Here is a 20,737-nt window from a genome sequence, read left to right as displayed (position 1 = left end):
GCACATTGGTGAGTCTCGAATGCTAAATATATACCGTATTGGCTCGGATATAGGCCGCCCCCTAAAAGTTTGGTGCTTTTTTAAAGAAAAAGTTTTTTTCTTTAAAAAAGCACCAAAAAAAACATGCTGCCACTCTGTCCCCCCCCCCGAGATATGCTGTCACTGTCCTCCCTCCCCCCCGAGATATGCTGCCACTGTCCGTGCCCCCCCCCGAGATATGCTGCCACTGTCCGTCCCCCCCCCGAGATATGCTGTCACTGTCCTCCCTCCCCCCGAGATATGCTGCCACTGTCCCCCCCCCCGAGATATGCTGCCACTGTCCCCCCCGTCCCCCGAGATATGCTGCCACTGTCCGTCCGTCCCCCCCGTCCCCCGAGATATGCTGCCACTGTCCGTCCCCCCCGAGATATGCTGCCACTGTCCGTCCGTCCCCCCGAGATATGCTGCCACTGTCCGTCCGTCCCCCCGAGATATGCTGCCACTGTCCGTCCGTCCCCCGAGATATGCTGCCACTGTCCGTCCCCCCCCGAGATATGCTGCCACTGTCCGCCCCCCCCGAGATATGCTGCCACTGTCCGCCCCCCCCGAGATATGCTGCCACTGTCCGTCCGTCCCTGAGATATGCTGCCACTGTCCGTCCCCCCCCCGAGATATGCTGCCACTGTCCGTCCGTCCCCCCCGAGATATGCTGCCACTGTCCGTCCCCCCCCCCGAGATATGCTGCCACTGTCCCCCCCCCGAGATATGCTGCCACTGTCCGTCCGTCCCCCCCGTCCCCCGAGATATGCTGCCACTGTCCGCCCCCCCCGAGATATGCTGCCACTGTCCGTCCCCCCCCCCGAGATATGCTGCCACTGTCCGTCCCCCCCCCGAGATATGCTGCCACTGTCCGTCCCCCCCCCCGAGATATGCTGCCACTGTCCGTGCCCCCCGACTTACCGGAGCAGACTCCCGGGTGTCTTGCGAGGCCGGCGGGGGACATCTACGCAATACGCGTATACAACTTCCGGTGCCGGATGTGCCGCTAGACCCCGAATATACGCCGCACCCCCACTTTAAAGACTTAAAGTGGGGGGAAAAAGTGCGGCCTATATTCGAGCCAATACGGTAATATATATCTATATCTATATATCTAAACGAGAGTTTGTAAGTTTGTTTTTCGAAATACTAATAAAACAGGCAATTTTGATTTTTCAATGATAAACATGTTTGTCAATATAGTTTATTTGAATACTATTTGCAAGTAAAGCTGTTTTTTTTATCCAAATTGAAGCACCTGAGAATGCAGCCTCTGCAGATCTCTATATGCATCTCAATGAACCTGTAACAAAAAAATAGACCACATGTTTAGCATGTTATTAAGACAAAAATGTACAATTTAAATATTTGCAATGTCTCACAATGTGAATCTGCTTTGTTTTTAGTATTGAATTTCTAAATGTGAATTGTATCGTTTGAATAGATGTTGCACGGGGCTCGGAAAGTGCGAGGAGTTATCAGTAACTGACAACATGAAGACTAGACTTAAACAGATATAGTTGCATACGATATCTGTAAGCGACATAATACAGGAAAACTAGGAGACAACCCACTAAGGATTCCCGTAAAGCATTCAAGGCCCTAAACAGATGATCTAATATTTTTAGTGACAGTCTCCACCCTTGCGCACTGTATTTACATTTAAGTTTGTCTGTTTCAGCGGAATGTCTGAGCGCCTATATTCCAGACCTTGTTACGGATCTCTCTTACATGCAGATGGACATGGAGAGGTGTGGATGGATCATGGGCCATTCTCTAAGTTCAAGCAGTATGGCTGGAGATGTACAACTAAAGAGGATTCTTACTCCAATAAGACCCTCATGGGTAACTGGAATGAGGAACGGAATGACCTACGTAAACTGAAAGAGAGGAAGCCCATGCCCTCACAGGTACTTGGGAGCCAATAACTAGAGAATATGCATTACTGTGGTAGGGCTACAGTTTTATAATAGAGAGGTGGCATTAGGTAGGGTTGCTCAAGCTTTCTTATACTTTCTCTCTCCCTCCTCCTCCTCTCTCCTCCTCATCCTTGTCTCTTTTTTCCAAGTCTCCACTTCATCTCTTCTCCCCTCTCTTCTCCCCTCTCTTCTCCCCTCTCTTCTCCCCTCTCTTCTCCCCTCTCTTCTCCCCTCTCTTCTCCCCTCTCTTCTCCCCTCTCTTCTCCCCTCTCTCTTCCACATCCTTGTCTCTTTTTTTTCCAATCTCCACTTCCTCTCTTGCCTCTTCGTGTTCTGCCGTCTTCTTTTTTCCTCAGGTTCTTGCTGGTGTCAGCTTTGTTGACCAGGCCTCCTAGAGTGCTTACTCAAAAGGCCGTTATGCAGAAGCTCTCTGGAAGGCCTGGTCAACAAAACTGATATTGGGGAAGAAGATGAAAAAAGAAAACAAAAGATAACGTAGAAGCAGAGCTATGGAAAAGGAGAAGAGGACACGGAGGGGGTTGGGAGACATTGAGGGTGAGAGTATGAGAAAGTGTGAGTTAGATTGAGTGAAAAAGTCTGTTTTTGTGGCTTCTCCCTCGCCAACCCATAACTATGTCCAGTATTTTTTTGAGGAAAAGGTGGCAACCCTAGCTTAAGATGAACCACGATACACATAAAAATGTGTTTACCCAAACTGCTTTGGTAAATGGTGTGTTCTTTGTCCTTTGGTTTATGTGACTGGGGCCAACTAACCCCAAAAAGTAATTGGAATTGGCTAAAAACTCCTTTAAGAGGTTTATTAAATAACTGGGCATGATAGGTCTATGTTAAAGTGGATTTGTCAGTGTCCCCAAATCTAAGAATCTCTGTATTGGTGGTGTTATTATTATTATTTATTGTTTTATATAGCGCCATCAAATTCCGTAGCGCTGTGCAATGGGTAGACAGGACATAAGTAATATGTAACATAACAAATTGACTTACAGAGACAACAGGTGATGAGGGCCCTGCTCAAACGAGCTTACAATCTAGAGTTCATCTTTTTATCAGAATTACTGTTATGTGTTTATACGACTGAAGGAATGGGTAACCTTATAAAGGCGGCCTCTTCTATAGGTAAGCGCGATGTGGATGGAGTAGATGGAATAGATTTCAGAACAGTAATTAATATCCTATTTCCACCTTTTGTCTCTTCTCTGAGGTAAAATGAATGGAAGCCTAGGTGCAATGCTCTGAATTGATTATTCCCATTCCATCCACTACCATAAGTTTTTTCCTGTCATCCAGTGGCAGTACAAGTGGGTAGTAATCTTACTCGGGACAAGTAGAATCTAAAAGTGAATAAACAGTTAAATATCCGAAGCCCCTCCTCCTTACCCATAAAAACCGGCACCTCTCCAAAGATGGCAGTTTTTTTCTTGTCCCTTTCAGGGACGGACGGTAGAATCTTCAGTTCCGGACGGACTTGCTGGTGAGGCGCACGGGTTGCTGCCTGGGGGTTCCTCTTCCTCCGATTGCTCCCCGGGTGGTGAGCAGAGAGAGGCTTTTCCTTCCGTAGCGGTTCGCGTTACGGAAGATGACTGTTATGCATCCTTTTGTAGTGGTGATGCGGGAGCATGCGCATTACGGTGGAACGCACGCCCGGGTGTCGTTGCGTTCCACTGAAGATCCGATCGCGCTACTGAGCATGCGCGAATCGGATCTTCCGGAGGGCGGCATTTTTGAATGCTATAAAAGGCGCTTTTCCTGTCTGACTGCAGGGGCATTGCCAGTACAGGATTACCGTGTCACCAGCCCCCCCACACGGTTCAGAGGAGTTTAGGGTAAGATTTTATTTATCTTGGCTCTATACTTTCTCTGCCCTCATATATAAAAAAAAAAAAAAAAAAAAAAAATTTTTTTAACCTCTGTTTTCTTTTATCAGATGTCTAGTCCGGTTCCTATAGAAATTCCGGAGAAAGATAAAAGGCCACCGGCTCCCAGAAAAGCTACTTCTAAATCCAAGCATGTGGCTTGTTCAGAGTGTGCTACTCCTCTCCCAGATGGTTGTCGTAAGAAAATGTGTAATTCATGCTTGGCGGAACAACTTGCTACTGAAAAGCAAAAAGATTTGCATTCCTTCCTGGGTTGGTTCCAGGAGAATTTGGCCCAGACCTTTGAAGCTTTTCAACTTTCTGCTTCTCATTCCCAGGAGAAAAGGAAGGAAAGTTCGCATAAACGCAAGAGGTCCAGATCATCATCTAGATCAGACCTTTCCTCCGGTGAAATCTCTCACTCATCTCTTTCTACTTCAAGTAATAGTTCAGAAGATGAGGTTTTTTTCCCTCCTCAGGAGCTTCGTAAGCTTTTTAAGGAGGTTTCGCGTCTGTTACTAGAGGAGGATTCAGAGAAGGTTAAAGGTTTTCCGGTTCTTCCGAAATTAACAGAACTTATGGAAAGAGAATGGAAGCACCCAGGTAAAAGAGCCTTTATTTCAAAACAGTTCAGACAACTGTTTAAACGTCAAGGGGAAGACACATGGGATGATCCCCCTAAAGTGGACTTCCAAATTGCACAGCTTTCCAAAAAGACGACCATTCCAATTGGAGGGGTGTCAGGTCTTAAAGACCCCATGGATAGAAGGGCAGAAACTTTGTGTAGGCGCATATTTCAGGCTGCAGGTTCGCAGTGTAAGGCAACGGTGGCCAGCGCAGCGGTGGCTAGAGCCCAGAATATTTGGATTCACGCCTTGGGAGAATGTCTCTCCGATGACTCAGATTCTGAGATTTCCAGACTCCTTAACAGGTTAAAGCTCTCCAATAGTTTTTTGTTGGATTCATCTCATGAATCTCTTAAATTATCGACCAGAACTATGGGATTGTCCTCAGTGGCACGAAGAGCCCTGTGGTTACGATCCTGGACAGCGGATTCGGCATCCAAGGCCTCTTTATGTGATTTACCTTTTGAGAGGAAAAAGCTGTTTGGAGCTCCACTAGAAGACCTGATCAGACAGATGTCGGATACCAAACGAGCTCTCCCTCAAGATAGAAGGATCAAGTGGAATCGTAAATACCCTTATCGGAATGCCAGACCTTTCCAGTCTTCCCGCTCTCAGAATTTTCGTCGTCCCTACGGAGATCGGAAATTCCAAGAACGTCCTGGTAAGCAAGAAAGGAGGAAGTTCTGACAAAGTAGGAGGAAGATTGCTATGGTTCAGAGACGCCTGGGAGCAGACCACTCAAAATATTTGGATTCGGAAGATCATTGCGGAGGGATACAAAATCAAGTTTTTTCGACCTCCTTTGAGCCGCTTTCTCATCTCCTCATATCCTGCGGAAAGCAAAAATGTAGCCCTGTTTTCAGCATGCCTCACGCTGCTACAGAAAGGAGTCATAGAGAAGGTCCCAGTCCGTCACAGATTCCAGGGTGTCTACTCTCGTCTCTTTCTGGTTCCAAAGCCGGACGGTTCATTCCGTCCGGTTTTGGATCTAAAGAGGGTCAACAGTTGTGTACGCTATCAACATTTCCGTATGGAGAACCTCCAATCTGTCACTCATATTCTGCAAAGAGGAGATTTTATGGTTACACTGGATTTGAAAGACGCCTATCTTCATGTGCCTATGGCCGACGCGTCCAGAAAGTTCCTCAGGTTCTCGGTTCGAGTAAACAAGAGAATTTATCACTTTCAATTCACAGCCCTCCCATTCGGTCTTTCGTCGGCTCCAAGAGTTTTTACCAAGATCCTGTGCCCATTGACGGCAAGCCTAAGACTCCGGGGTGTCGCTATCATACCATACTTGGACGACTGGCTCATCAAGGCCAACTCTACAAAAAAACTTCTGGCAGACTTGGACACCACGGTTCATTTTCTAGAACAACATGGCTGGATCATCAACAAGGAGAAATCCAATCTCCTTCCCTCCACCAGGATCCAGTTCCTGGGGTTGATGGTGGACTCAGTTTCCCAGTGCATCTTCCTCCCGCAATCAAAGATCAGGAGGATAAGACAGGAAATTTCCTTTCTTCAAAGGAATCCTACCTGCTCTGTCAGAAGGGCTATGAGTGTCCTGGGTGTTCTTACAGCGTCCATCCCTGCGGTCCGTTGGGCAAAGTCTCAGCTGCGTCCCTTACAGTGGCAGATCCTTTCCAAATGGTCAAGAAGGGAAGAAGACTTAGACGCAATCTTCACAATATCACGCCAAGTCCTATCTCAGCTGAACTGGTGGAAGAAATCAACCCATCTTTCCGGGGGTCTCTCGTTCCAACCCAGACATTGGATAACTCTAACCACGGATGCCTCCAGAATCGGCTGGGGGGCGCATTTAGGTTGCCTCTTCAGGCAGGGAATTTGGTCTCCGGAAGATTCTCATCAGTCTTCAAATTACAGGGAATTAAAGGCAGTCCTTCTGGCCCTCATGGCTTTCAGGCCCCATGTAGAGGGTCGTTTTGTAAGAATTCAGTCGGACAACGCTACGACAGTGGCTTACATAAACAAGCAAGGAGGAACGCGAACACGAAAGCTTCAGATTCTGTGCTCTGTTTTAATGAAGTGGTCCCAACAACATCTGCAGGACATCTCGGCAACCCACATCAGAGGCTGCTACAATCTTATTGCGGACGACCTCAGCCGGGCAAAGTGGTCTCAGGCGGAGTGGTCCCTGACCGCGCAGACCTTCTCCATCTTGGTGGCAAGATTCGGCCTCCCGGAGATAGACTTGATGGCTACCAGAAAAAACAGGAAAGTGCCGGTTTTTGCGTCCCTCAACAGGCTGGATTCTCCTCAGGTTCTGGACGGCCTTTCAATTCAATGGAATTTCCGTTTGGCCTACATATTTCCTCAGGTGGCCTTGATCCCGAGAATTCTCCAAAAGATTTGCTCAGACAGGGCCAGGGTCTTGGCCATCATACCTTACTGGCCAAGTCGAAGTTGGTTTGCCCTTCTCAGACAACTTACCTTGGCATCCTGGGAACTTCCGACGTCAGAGCCTTTGTTGGACAACAGGGAGCTTCGTCCAGACCTCCTTCGGATGTTTCGGTTGACGGCCTGGCTTTTGCAAGGATGATTCTGCGGAACCAAGGTGTTGACGGTGACCTTTCTGATCTTCTGTTGAATTCTGTGAGACGCTCTACATCCAGAATATATTTTCGTATTTGGAAAAAATTTCTTCTGTGGTGCTCTGCTCGAGGTTTGACTGTCTTCCCTCAGAATATCAGCTCTATTCTGCAGTTCTTGCACGATGGTTTGGATTCAGGTCTCAGTGTTTCTACCTTAAAGGGTCAGGTCTCGGCACTTAATCATTTTTTTCTTTCAGACTTGGCCTCTCACCTTCTAGTAAGACGTTTCTTTAAAGCCGCGACCATTCGGCGTCCCCGTCAAGGTCTCCTTTTCCTACCTGGGACCTTACTCTCGTCCTGCAGGTTCTTTGTTCGGCTCCTTTCGAACCATTGGAGGAAGTTTCATTGAAGATCCTTTCCCTCAAGACGATTTTTTTGGTGGCGATTACTTCAGCCAAGAGAGTGGGGGAACTTCAAGCCCTCTCGTCTTCGGCGGATTTCACTGTTTTCCATCAGGACAAGGTCGTGTTGCATTTGAAACCCTCGTTTCTTCCAAAGGTCATCTCCAGGGCGAGTATCAATCAACCATTGGTTCTTCCCTCGTTTTTTCCGTCTCCTTCCTCCCCGGAAGAATGTAAATGGCACTCCTTGGATGTTAAAAGGGCTTTGGACATATATCTCAAGCGTACTTCATCCTTCCGCACCACCGACCACCTTTTTGTCCATTTTTTTGGTCATTCTGCTGGTAAGGCGGCTTCAAAGGCTACCATTTCTCGATGGCTTGTTGACACCATTCGTATGGCCTACCAGGCCAAGGGCGAGTTGCTTCAATTTCCCGTTAGGGCTCACTCCACTAGAGCCATGTCTGTTTCTTGGGCTGAAAGGGCTTCGGCTTCTCCTGAAGAGATCTGCAAGGCGGCTTCCTGGTCCTCGTTCAATACGTTTATACAACATTACCGGCTAGACGTCTTTTCCTCCTCTGCGGCGGATTTCGGGCGCAAGGTGCTTCGAGCTGTTGTCTCCTAGGCATTTTTTCCCCCCCTTCTCCGGGATCTTGTTACATCCCACTTGTACTGCCACTGGATGACAGGAAAAACGGAAATTTTTTACTTACCGTAAATTCCTTTTTCCTTAGTCCAGTGGCAGTACAGATTTCCCTCCCTTCGTTGAGAATAAACTTTACTTTGCATCCATTTCTGTGTGTCTTGTTACTAACTGCCATCTTTGGAGAGGTGCCGGTTTTTATGGGTAAGGAGGAGGGGCTTCGGATATTTAACTGTTTATTCACTTTTAGATTCTACTTGTCCCGAGTAAGATTACTACCCACTTGTACTGCCACTGGACTAAGGAAAAAGGAATTTACGGTAAGTAAAAAATTTCCGTTTTTTGTTTTTTTCTTTTATTAGATATAATATCACAAAATGTTTGGCAAGTTTTCAGGAATTTGAGGTACTGATAAAACCTCATTTTTTTATTTTAGTTTGCTCACTATTACCAAACCTCCCACTCCGTTGATTACCCCAAAAGAGACTTGTCTTCCAGGCGACAGGGTAAGTAAAATTTTTGTCTCTTACTGGTCAAATTTTCTTCGGGAAAAATGTCCCTTTACTCCATTGAAGCTTTGACTCTGAGGCCTTGTAAGAAATCCATATTTGAAAGGGGGCTACCTATAATAATGCCTGGACAGGCACTGGTATGTGCAGAAGTAATTTACAAATGCAAAACGTACTTACATTGGTAAAATACTAATTTTTGGTCTTTAGCGGCCTTCATAAGAGCCATAGAACCTCAATTCTATATGTGACCTAACGTGATTTCTCTGCTTATGGAGGACTGTTAATGCCCCGGTGCAGTTCAGCAGGTCATTGCTGAGAGGCACAGGATTTAGGTGGTAGAGTCATGGCCCCCATCATGCCAACACCATTGTTTATGGATAATTGGCTCCTTCATAAATATCAGTCTTGGTAATGCAGAGTTTGACAAATGCAAGGAGCGAGGTAGCAGTGGCTCCTTGATTTTTAGATTAGGCTCCTATTTTTTGTTCTATTTTATATCAACTCCTAAAAAAAATCAAGCCGTTTCCTTGACTTTTTTGGCCAGTTCCTAGTGTCACAAATTCATGCCCTAGGTTAAACCTCTGTATTGCATATTTTGGGGACGTAAAGCTGAACTTTTGGACTTTTTAGAATTTTTTACATTTCTCGTAGGGAATAAATCTTTAGTGTAAAAAGTAACAGAATAGAGATGGTGAATTACAATATTTGGTCAGTAGATGGCATTCATAGAGTTTATGTAGCGTTTTCCAATAGTTACTAGTGTGATTCAAGTACCTCTAAATACCCACAAGTACTCCTAAAGTACTGTTCCCTACCAAATATTAATTACCCAAACCATATTTTGAAGCGTCTCTTGGTCCCATAAGGCACTAGTTGTGTTTGTGCCACAACACTGATACAAGTGGTGTAGATGCCAACGGGGTTAAATTCCTTATCACAATTAGCGTTGCAGGACAGAACACATTGCTTTCCCCTGAATACACTTAGGATGGTATATATGCTGTAAAGTTTTAGAAAATGCCTACGTTCTTCCACACTTAGTCTAAACATTGATCAAGCTCCTGGATAATGGAAAATTCGGGAAAATGACTAGCAAAAAAAATACTTTAAGGCAGTACTAGTTTAAAGTTGGAATAAGAGATTTTTGCAGACGTGTAAGTGAACTGGTGTTATATTTTAAAATGCTACTTGTTTTTTTTTTTTTTAATTGTCCAACTGTATAGAGAAAGCTGTGTCCTACTAACAATCAGGAAAACATACTTTAAATTATAATGTTTACATTTTTTGCAGTTTTCAAACAAGAACCTCATGCTTTTCCGGGACATCAGCCAGAACTGGATATCTCCCCAGACAAACGTCTTCAGAGTTCATGCTATATGACTGATTATAAAAATCCTTGGCTGCTACCCCAAAATCCTTTGCAGTGAAGACAACAAAAGCTCCTATTTGTACCCTGAGCCTTAAAATTAATATAATATTAGGAGCTCCCCTGTAAGGATTGCCTGGTATTTATGACCTTCCAGTGTTTATAACATTTTAGTAAATCATTTTATTGGAAAGTCTATTAAGTGTAAGTATACATTATCAGTGGGGCACTTTGCTGTGGCCTTATACAGTTGCTTCTGACGTAAAGAGTATTGCTAAAACAAACCACATGCTACTGGCTGATAGTCCCAACTATGTAGGTTTTCATATTAACAAACACTTTATGAACACCTGTATGAGGAAATCTCAACATTATTTTCCCAAATAAAAATTGAATATGAACATTAATAGTATACCTAATTTTTTATTAATTTTGTAGGCATTTATTTAGATTATGAAACCTGTTGGTAACCCATTGCTAATATTATATAGTATTCTAATCTAGAAGATAAATATTTTTCTGGGTTGACAAACCAGCAAAACTATTCGCCGAGGGCAGTGCCCCCAGATATCCCCTCCATGGCTACTGTCCTCACTGCTTAACACCGCAATAAGACAAAATCATACCTGGGAACTTTGTGGCTACATTTACCATTGCAGGATGGTGGTAAGGGAGGTACAGGGGCGGAAAATGGGGCATGCTGCTTTGCCACTTCCGCCGACTCGTAGTTTCCCTGTGGCAGGGGCGTACCTAGAGTATTTGGCACCTGGGGCGGATCCTGTATGTGGCACCCCCCCCCCACACACACACACACTTTAAAACTGCATAGCTTCTACCGTTATATACCGGCTCAGACACTGAAGGTGGTACAGCATAACACTTACTGTTATCACTATATACTGAGGCAGAAATTGACGGTGGTACAGCATAACACCTATCACTATATACTGAGGCAGACATTGTCGGTTGTACAGCATAACACCTACCACTATATACTGAGGCAGACAATGACGGTGGTACAACATAACACCTATCACTATATACTGAGGCACACATTGACGGTGGTACAGCGTAATCCCTATCACTATACATTGAGCCAGACATTGACAATAGTGCAGCATAACTCCTATCACTATATACTAAGCCAAACATTGATGTGGTGTAGGCCTACCACTTCATTAGTAGTAGGGATGCACCGAAATGAATTCTGGACTGAAACTGAAAATGCAGCATTTACCTGGCCGAAACCGAAATGACCCCCCTACACACCATTAAAAAAAATCTAACACTTTTATTTAAAGTAAGTAACACACCAAAATAGGACAAAACAATTAAATAACAATATATATATATATATAAATATATATAGATATATATATATGATTGTTAACAGCAATCACATTCCTATCATGCCCAGGCATACCCAGATTCCAGACTTGGCATGATAGGAATATGATTGCCCTATCTACCCCTTCTCACTCCCTTTTGTCCTACCTACCCCTTCTCACTCCCTTCTCCCTATCTACCCCCTATCCCCCGTCTCACTTCTTTCTCCCTATCTACCCCCTCCTAACTATCTACCCTCTCCCCCTTTGAAGTTCACTTACCTTTCAGGAGTCCTGCGGTGGGGGTGCAAGGCCTCTGTCTCCCAGCTCTGCCACTGTATGGAACAATATAGAGTGATGGGAGTTATGATGTACTAGAGCATAATTATATAATGAAAAATACATTGGAAATGGTACAGCATAACACCCATCACTCTCACACACTTACCAATCCACACATATACCAATCCACACGTATACCAATCCACACGCATACCAATCCACACGCATACCAATCCACACGCATGCCAATCCACACGCATACCAATCCACACGTATACCAATCCACACACATACCAATCCACACACATACCAATCCACACATATACCAATCCACACATACCAATCCACACACATACCAATCCACACACATACCAATCCACACATACACTAATCCACACATTTACTAATCCACACATACACCAATCCACACATACACCAATCCACACATACACCAATCCACTCTCACTCATTGAATGCTTTCCTACCTTTCCTCTTTTCTCCTTACTGCTTCTGTTCCTCCTCTTCGCTCCTCTTCTTCAGTTCTTCTGTCTTCTTCCGGTTCAGTGGGCGCGGCTTCAGTGATGTGCGCCGGGATCTGACAACAAACCCCGGCGCGCAGCAGCTGTTGCCGCGCGGATCGTAAGGGAGCGATATCGGAGGTCTTTAACAGACCTCTGGCTCCCTTGAGTGATTTTAAGCCGGGTTCAAGGGTTGAACAGTCCGGCCCTGTTAACAAGGTGTGGTCTTATGATGTTCCATTTTATGAAAACCACTGCACTACTTACATATTGTATCTCATAATTTTCATATGTAATTTCATTAGAGGATCTCCAATTTGCATCATTAGTTTCTGGATCTGATGAGGTGAGAATGGAGAATATGAATCTGGTCCAGAAAAAAACACTGAAACAGACAGAAGAAAGAACTGCTCGTTTCTGCTACATGTTCAGACCTTTCTGTATTGCACAACTTGTAATGTTCCACAGCAGTATCATGCGGGTCTTTAGAATCTTACCACATATGTGATCTTGGATGGACATCAGCTGTTTCTCATTGTGAGACACATTAGCCAAAGTTTTAATTGTGATAAAAAATCCAATAAGGTCTACTACAGCAACGATAGACATTGGGGTCTAAATCATAGCACCACACGGCTGTAACTGTTTAAGGCTTGCATAGATGCCCAGGTGTGATGTTACAGGGAACTTGAGCATTTACAGATTAGTTGAATCAGTAGTTTGTGCATTCAATATGGTACCAAATTAGCAAGTATTTACGTTCCAAGTGTCATGGTTTTTATAGGACAATCGCAATGTTCAGACAATGGTCCCACATAGCTGCCCCACTGTAGCACTTCTGCAGGCAAGTTGTGGCCAGGGCTGGTGCAACAATTTTTGTAACCTCATTTTGCCATTCCTTTGGCTCCAGTATACCCCCTTGAGGGCAGAGCCATTGAGCTCATCATACACATGACCCCCTCTGTGTTGATGGAGCCTACATTGCAACCAGGGGCGGCCCGACAATGGAGCCGAGTGGGACAACTGCTACAGGTGGCACTTTTGAAGGGGCGGCACTTTTCCGCCCCAAGCCCTTTTTTTTAAAGCGGAAGAGAGAGAGAGGGGCGCCGAGTGGTTTACACTTACCAAGTTGTCAGTACCTGCTCGGCGCCCCCCTCTCTCTCCTCTGCGAGCCCTGTAGCTCGGTCTCGTTGCCGTCTTGTAATGCTGAGCGCCGGAAGATGATGTCATTTCCGGCGCTCAGCATTACAAGCCGGCACCGAGACCGAGCAGGGAGACTCGTATCAGGACTGATGAAAGGTAAGTACGGGGGGGTAGATAATGGGTAGATAATGCTCCATTGCGGTGTACACAGGTTCCCTGCTGAGCCAGGTGTGGATCCAAAGCCTGATCTCTGGAGAGGCACTCACACTAACACACAGCCAGAAACTCTCAATAACGCACACAGACACTCAAACCACACACATCCAGACACTAGACACTAACACAAATGCACACAAACTAATATACACACCAATGCACCAACCCAAACATACCCAGATACTCATTCTAGCACAACCAGACATATTAACATACCCAAAGACATATATTCACACACTTTCATACACAGACACACAACACACACTAACATACTAAACAAAGACACATGTTCACACACTAACATACACAGACACACACACTCGAAAACATACCTAGGCACTCAGACTAACATGCCCGGACAAAGACACATGTTCACACACTGTCATACCCAAACACACACTTTCACGAACATACCCAGACACACATGCTTACATACCAACTCACATACTAACAGACAGACACACAAACATATCCAGACACATATACATAGTCAGACACACACAAAAATACCAAGACAGACACACACTTACATGTAGCTCACTTACTACTGAAAACCTCAGCCGGTCTTCGATGCAGATTGCCCTGCTACCCCCAACGGGTCACGCAATGCATGCCTCCGTTTATCTTGGGGATTAGCCAATGTCCGCTCAACTGACGGTCATATGCGGAGACGGCAGATTCACAAGGGAGCAATGAGACAAAGGTCTGAACAGGCCCTGCACTCCTTTTATTTAGGGCAAGTTAGAGAGAGAGCCATGATCTCTCCAAATGGCCCCACTCCACCAGCAGATCTACATGGAGGTGCCTTATCTTCAGATGACTGGACTACTCATTTAGTCCACCATAGAGGGTAGGCACCCCCACGCTGGACTGTGCTTTAGGCCGGCACCTTCCTTGCGCCGCCCCTGTTTGATAAAATCTGGCGACCCTGGAAATTATTTTGGGAGGAACGCGTTGGTACCCCTACATGACAACATTTTCTTTTATATTTTTGGCCCCTGCACATTTGAAATCAACTTATTAAATTACTATGAGATCAACTTGCGGGCCCACAAGATATATTCCGGCTACTCCCAGGAGAGAATGTTGACGTTGATGTATGAATGTTAAGAAGAAAGGGTAAACGATATTTGTTAGTTCTATGAATTATATATATATCGTGAGAAATTCTTTTTTATTTATTTATTTATTTTTTCTTTGCATCTCTTTTGTATTGGGCGCATTCACGCAGAGGCGTATCTAGGGTATGGCACCTATGGCTCGTGGCATCGGCGCCATTTGAAAGGGGCACGCCAGTGATCGGCTTTCAAACGCCGTCTTTATTTGTTTTTTTTGATGCGGAGGAGAGAGAGGGGCGCCTAGCAACCGCTCGACGCCCCTCGTTCTCCTCAGCATCAAAAAAAAGACAGCATTTAAAAGGCGCTCGCTGGTGCCCGCTGCTTCACTGCTGAGCGCCGTAATACGTCATATTACGGCGCTCAGCAGTGAAGCAGCGGGCACTGCAACAGTGCTAGAAGAAAGAAGCCTCCTGCTCCCGTCGCTGGACCTCAAGCTGAGAGAACTACAAAGGGGGAGAGGGTAGATAGTGAGTAGGGGGAGGGAGAGGGGTTTTAAAGTGATAAGGGAGGGAGAGGGGTTAGAAAGTAATAAGGGAGGGAGAGGGGTTAGAAAGTGATAAGGGAGGGAGAGGGGTTAGGAAGTAATAAGGGAGGGAGAGGGGTTAGAAAGTGATAAGGGAGGGAGAGGGGTTAGAAAGTGATAAGGGAAGGAGATGGGTTACAAAGTGATAAGGGAAGGAGAGGGGTTACAAAGTGATAAGGGCAGGAGAGGGGGTAGATATAAGTAAAGAGTGTGAATTAATGTGTGGATGCATTGAGTGAATGAGGGTGAGCATGAGTTAATGTGTGAATGAGTTGTCTGTATGAGGGAGAGCATGAGTTAATATGTGGATGAGTTGTCTGTATGAGGGAGAGCATGAGTTAATATGTGGATGAGTTGTCTGTATGAGGGAGAGCATGAGTTAATGTGTGGATGAATTATCTTAATGAGGAAGAGCATGAGTTAATGTGTGGATGAGTTGTCCATCAATAGATGGATTGATCTATACCTGCAAAGCTGGGTTTTTGTGTTATTCTGTAGATCCATATCTGCTATGCTATGTTTCCATACATCATTTATGTATACCTGCAAATACAGGGTTAATATATCTTATTCAGTTGATTAATACCTGCAATGATGTTTCCATGTATTTGATCTATACCTGCGATGCTACATTTCATATATTGTTATTGTATACCTTCAAATACAGGATTTGTATCTGATTCTGTTTATTTGATATATACCTTCAGTGCTGAGATCACAAGTGAATTTTAATTGATCTGGGTTTGTGTGTTGATCTATACCTGCTATCGGCAGCAGGGACTAATATTTATATATATATATATATATGGGCAGCAGGGGCTAGTAAATTGGTTTTAGATATTTGGACAGGGGCGCAATTTCAGTGCTTGCCATAGGCACTATTTTCAGTAGATACGCATCTGCATACACGTACAGTATATATGTATTCATACTCAGAAGTTTGATATATGAAATATGGTTCTGAGAATGATATGTCTTACATGTGTATTTTGAACTTTTGAATAAAAATATATAGATAAAAAAAGAAAAAGGAAAAAAAAAAAAAAAATTATTCCGGAATAGGCGCACTATATGGGCTTAGGGAAGCCCCATCAAATGTAAGAGTCCACTGATCTTTTAAATAATTATTTTTGAATAATTACATATTGCACAGTCACCTGGTGTTAATTGTATGAAATTGGAATTTATTTCAGATGTTACATGAATCCGTGGGATGGGACAGATGTTTCTGGTGATCATCTTAATCAGAATTGGATTCCAAGCCTTCCTCGAGTGCTTTCAGTTGTTCTACTATGGCTCTCTCCAGCTTTTCATTTTGGTACTTTAAGATGCTGAAAAAAACATTAAATATTTGTCACATATATTTGTATTGCAATTGTTAATAAAACATCACATAATCTCACTGCCTGGTTCTCCCTTTTGAAACTACACTGAAAAGAGTTCATGTTCATTTACATGTTAAGGCTTATAAATTTGCTGTTACTTAGCTGCCCAAATAAATCCATGTCCAGCCTGTGATGATTAAACATGACCAGATAATTAAGCCTGTTACTGATAGCCCAACAATACATCCCTTTTTATTATTTGCATGTAAATAGCACTTCCATGCATGTATGTATCTAGTCACGGTAATAAGATATATTCATAGCGTATCCAATAGTAGGAATAACTTCTCACAATCTCCAGAGACCTGGGATGAAGAAAGAAACAAATTCCATAAAATGTACTCACCGTATTCCCACAGCAAATATTATAATCAAACAAATGAGTACAACCGTACCGATCAGGAAGATGCCTTGTTCCACAATCTCCACGTCTAAATTAATGGGGGTTTGTGTCGCGTTTGAGGGCATTCCTGGCCCTTTTGAAACTGCATGAAGAGAAAGAAAGAGAATCGATGAAATATGCTTATATGATGCATACCTGTTAAGTGTCTCTACACAAAATCTTGTATTGGGTGAAATAAGGCTCATTCACCAAGTGGAAGATAATTGAACAATTTCTGCATTTCTGTTGCTCTATTCAATAACTGAGGTGGCAGCTGAGTCTGAGTATCAAGTCCTGATAAACTGTTACTCCTTACTTACAGTTAACAAGTATCAGCTCAGTAGCTTGTGAGTCATATTAAACAATTGATATCTCACTCTTTAGTACATTGACCCACATGTAGCAATATCTATGGACATGAGGTTGACTTATATATCTCACTGGTAAGATCAATATATAGTGGTGTATGGGAAATAGAATAATATGGAATGTGGAAATAAACACCATCTTTTTGATCACAAAATCAAACCTACCGTTCACTCTATAAAACAGGGTGCTGACCGGTGTCTTGGTCTTCGTTTGGGCAGTACAAGTATATTCTCCCTCATCACCAAAGTCAACATCCTTTTTCTCCAAGAAGGGCTGGTCTGTGATGCTCAATGTTTCACTTTTGTGATTTACTACCTAAAATGAGTAATGGAGATAAACAGAACAATAATAATAGGCATCAGCTTCATTACTTTTACTGTTATTAAGTATGTGCGCTACTAATTCCCTCGTGTCACACTTGCTCTTTTACAAAAAACCCTAAGTCGCTTTTTGATTATTTTTGCCCCTGGAATGATCTGCCTTTAATGCGGCAAAATAAAATATTTTTTTCTAACAGAAAAAAGAGTGCTTTTACCAGTGGTATTTTTGACAAACATTCCATGAACAGTAGTTCCACAATTTAGTTTATAAGCCAAATGACTTCTCATGTTATTTACAGTTTAATGTGGAATAACGCGATGCTCTGATATTACTTGGTATTTTGGAATTTGAAAAACTGCAATAACTATTCTTGACTTAAACTACTTTTTAGTCTTCAGTGAAATATGTATTCTAGTTGTGAATTGTCTTATAAGGTCTTGTGAACATTACCTTCTTAAAAACGTACTGGATTGGTTCCCCCACATTGACGTGCCAATTTAAACTACAATCAAAGATTACTTCTTGACCTTTGATTACGTCTGTAGTCCGATCTAAAATGAAAATATCACAAGTGTTATATATATCATGACCTCAAGATTATATCAACTGTAGTATAAAATATGCGAAAAAGACTCATTTCTTTTATAATTAGTAGCGTAAGGCTAACTCAGATATGCATAGACCTCCACCAGAGCACCAGGAATACGTTTCCATTCTTGCTGAAGATAAAAAAATAGGAAGGTGAAAATATGGAAAATTAGCCATTATGGTTATGGCTAAAATGGTTAAAACAAAACATAAAACACAACAATAATTAGAAAATGAAGAAAATGTGGGATAGAGAGAAAAGAGGTTGTAAAGGATTGGGAGAACAGGTCTTGCCAATGTATCCTATGACTTTAATAAAGAAGAGAAATCATTTTTCTATTTCCTTGTACAAAATTATGACTGTCTTACCTCCACATTTCAGTACTTCGGTCATACAGGATTCGTGCCCGCTACAAGGTTTGCAGGATTTCCCACTCTGCACATCTAGAACAATACAAATGCCATTATTTGCAATATTTAGTTATTACATGCTTCTTAATGATATTGTGTAGATAATCAGCCTAGATACGTGATTATTTCACAGAAAATAAACAGATATTTTGAGTTTACAGGCCAGTGTTGCTACTTGATAATAGGATCTGTCTTTTTTTGTGCCATGCGAAGGAGTTCACCTATGAACCATTATAAAAATGCTTAATATAATTTTCTGGTAGTTTCTTACCTTTGCATTTATTGTTGTCTGCAGTACAAAAGCATAGCGAACACTGATCCATCTTTTCTAAAACAGAAATAAAAAGTCATAGTTGGATTAACCCCTTAAGGACCAGGCTCATTTTTCGTTTTGTACCCTGTGGGACCGCAGCTGTTTTGACACTTTTGTGGTGCTTGTGTTCAGCTGTAATTTTCTCCTCACCCATTTAGTGAACCCACATAAGTTATATATTGTTTTTTTCAGGACAAGATGGGCTTTCTTCGGATACCATTATTTTGATCGTATCATCTTATTTACTATAAAAAAAATAAAAAAAACATGGTGAAAAATTGAAAAAAAACACATTTTATGACTTTTATTTGAAAAATCTTTTACTCACCTAAAAAAGCAAGTAAAAAAACTAGCTAAATAGATTCTACTACTTGTCCTGAGTTTAGAGATACCCAATGTTTTTATGTTTTTTTGCTGTTTTTTGTAAGTTATAGGGCAATAAGTACAAGCAGCGTTTTATGATTTCCAAATCTTTTTTAACAAATCTGGTCATTCTGCCTCCATCTCCTCTTTGGAATATCTTTGAAGCCGGTTAACTCAATTTAACCCATTTAAACCATATATTTTTGAAAACTAGACACCCCAGGGTATTCCAAATGCTGTTATTTTAACCCTTTCCATGCACCAATTATAGAACTACACTTTGTCAAACTTTGTAATAGTATTTTTTTTTTATTTTTTTTTCACACAAATTGTACTTTAGTTATAGATATACAGGTTCTGGTATATGTCACTGTCAAACAACCCCCCAATATGTGTTCAGGAACATCTCCTGAGTACAGCGATACCCCACATGCATGGGTTTGTCAGATTGTTTGGCTGGTAAAAGGCTACTTTTGGGGCATGCGTAATCCAGGTGGTCATTTGGTCATTCTGCCTCCATCTCCTCTTTGGAATATCTTTGAAGCCGGTTAACTCAATTTAACCCATTTAAACCATATATTTTTGAAAACTAGACACCCCAGGGTATTCCAAATGCTGTTATTTTAACCCTTTCCGTGCACCAATTATAGAACTACACTTTGTCAAACTTTGTAATAGTATTTTTTTTTTATTTTTTTTCCACACAAATTGTACTTTAGTTATAGATATACAGGTTCTGGTATATGCCACTGTCAAACAACCCCCCAATATGTGTTCAGGAACATCTCCTGAGTGCAGTGATACCCGACATGCATGGGTTTGTCGGGTTGTTTGAGATTTAAAATGCCACATTTGGGAAGTGCGCTTTTTTTCTCCGTTTTGGTCAGTCTGTACCTATGCCCTATCTTTGAGCTTGGCCACTCCAATTTACCCCATCAGCCATTTTTTTATATATTAGACACCCCTTGGGTATTTGAAGTGCTTTTATTTTAACTCTTTGTTGAGATTTTTGAGAAATTTTAGCACTTGCTCAAAATAATAAACTTTATTTTTTTATTTTATTTTATCTTTTTAATACTTTTTTATATTTTTTTTACACATTTTGCAATGTACTGGATGGTTCATCTAGTGACATCACTGCATAATTATTTTTAAATGTTAGCAAATTTTTTTTATTTTTTTTCCATTTTTTATTTTTTTTTATTTTTTTTTTAATATTTTACTAATCACATAGTGATTAGAAAGCTGGGCTCCATTGACTTGCATGGTTGAATGCAGTACCTGTATTCAACCTGCAAGTGGAGCCAGAGTTCTCTAGAGGGTCTGGAGACCGTCTAGCTAACTCTATCATCTTTATTGTTTATTTTCCCGGACCGCCGCCATCTTGCTTGATGGCGAAGATCACCGGCAGCGGCGGCTGTGACCGCTCTCCGGAGCGGTCACAGCCCACCCAGAGGTAAGTGTTTGGTGTCGCTGGATGCCTCCTGATCGAGGCATTCCAGCGACACCATTTAAGTTTAGGAGGCGATCGTCGATCGCCTCCTAAACGCTTTTAAAACGGGCGTC

The 20,737-nt window shown here is 42.7% G+C and overlaps 1 protein-coding gene across 1 annotated transcript; it reads left to right on the top strand.

The window, feature by feature from the left end:
• Positions 1-1,703: 1,703 nt before the first annotated feature.
• On the top strand, positions 1,704-9,975 carry LOC149297999 (cilia- and flagella-associated protein 68-like). The gene is made up of 3 exons (XM_089487860.1): positions 1,704-1,928; positions 8,473-8,542; positions 9,839-9,975. The coding sequence occupies exons 1-3, from the start codon at positions 1,704-1,706 to the stop codon at positions 9,973-9,975; spliced, it is 432 nt and encodes a 143-aa protein (XP_089343986.1).
• The last annotated feature ends 10,762 nt before the right edge of the window (positions 9,976-20,737 follow it).

This window comes from Sceloporus occidentalis, unplaced genomic scaffold (genome assembly GCF_023333645.1).
Source record: "Sceloporus occidentalis isolate IW3139 unplaced genomic scaffold, rSceOcc1.0.p SCAF_35, whole genome shotgun sequence".
Taxonomy (NCBI): domain Eukaryota; kingdom Metazoa; phylum Chordata; class Lepidosauria; order Squamata; family Phrynosomatidae; genus Sceloporus; species Sceloporus occidentalis.
Note: the sequence above shows the minus strand (reverse complement) of the source record. Positions and strands in the feature narration are given on the sequence as shown.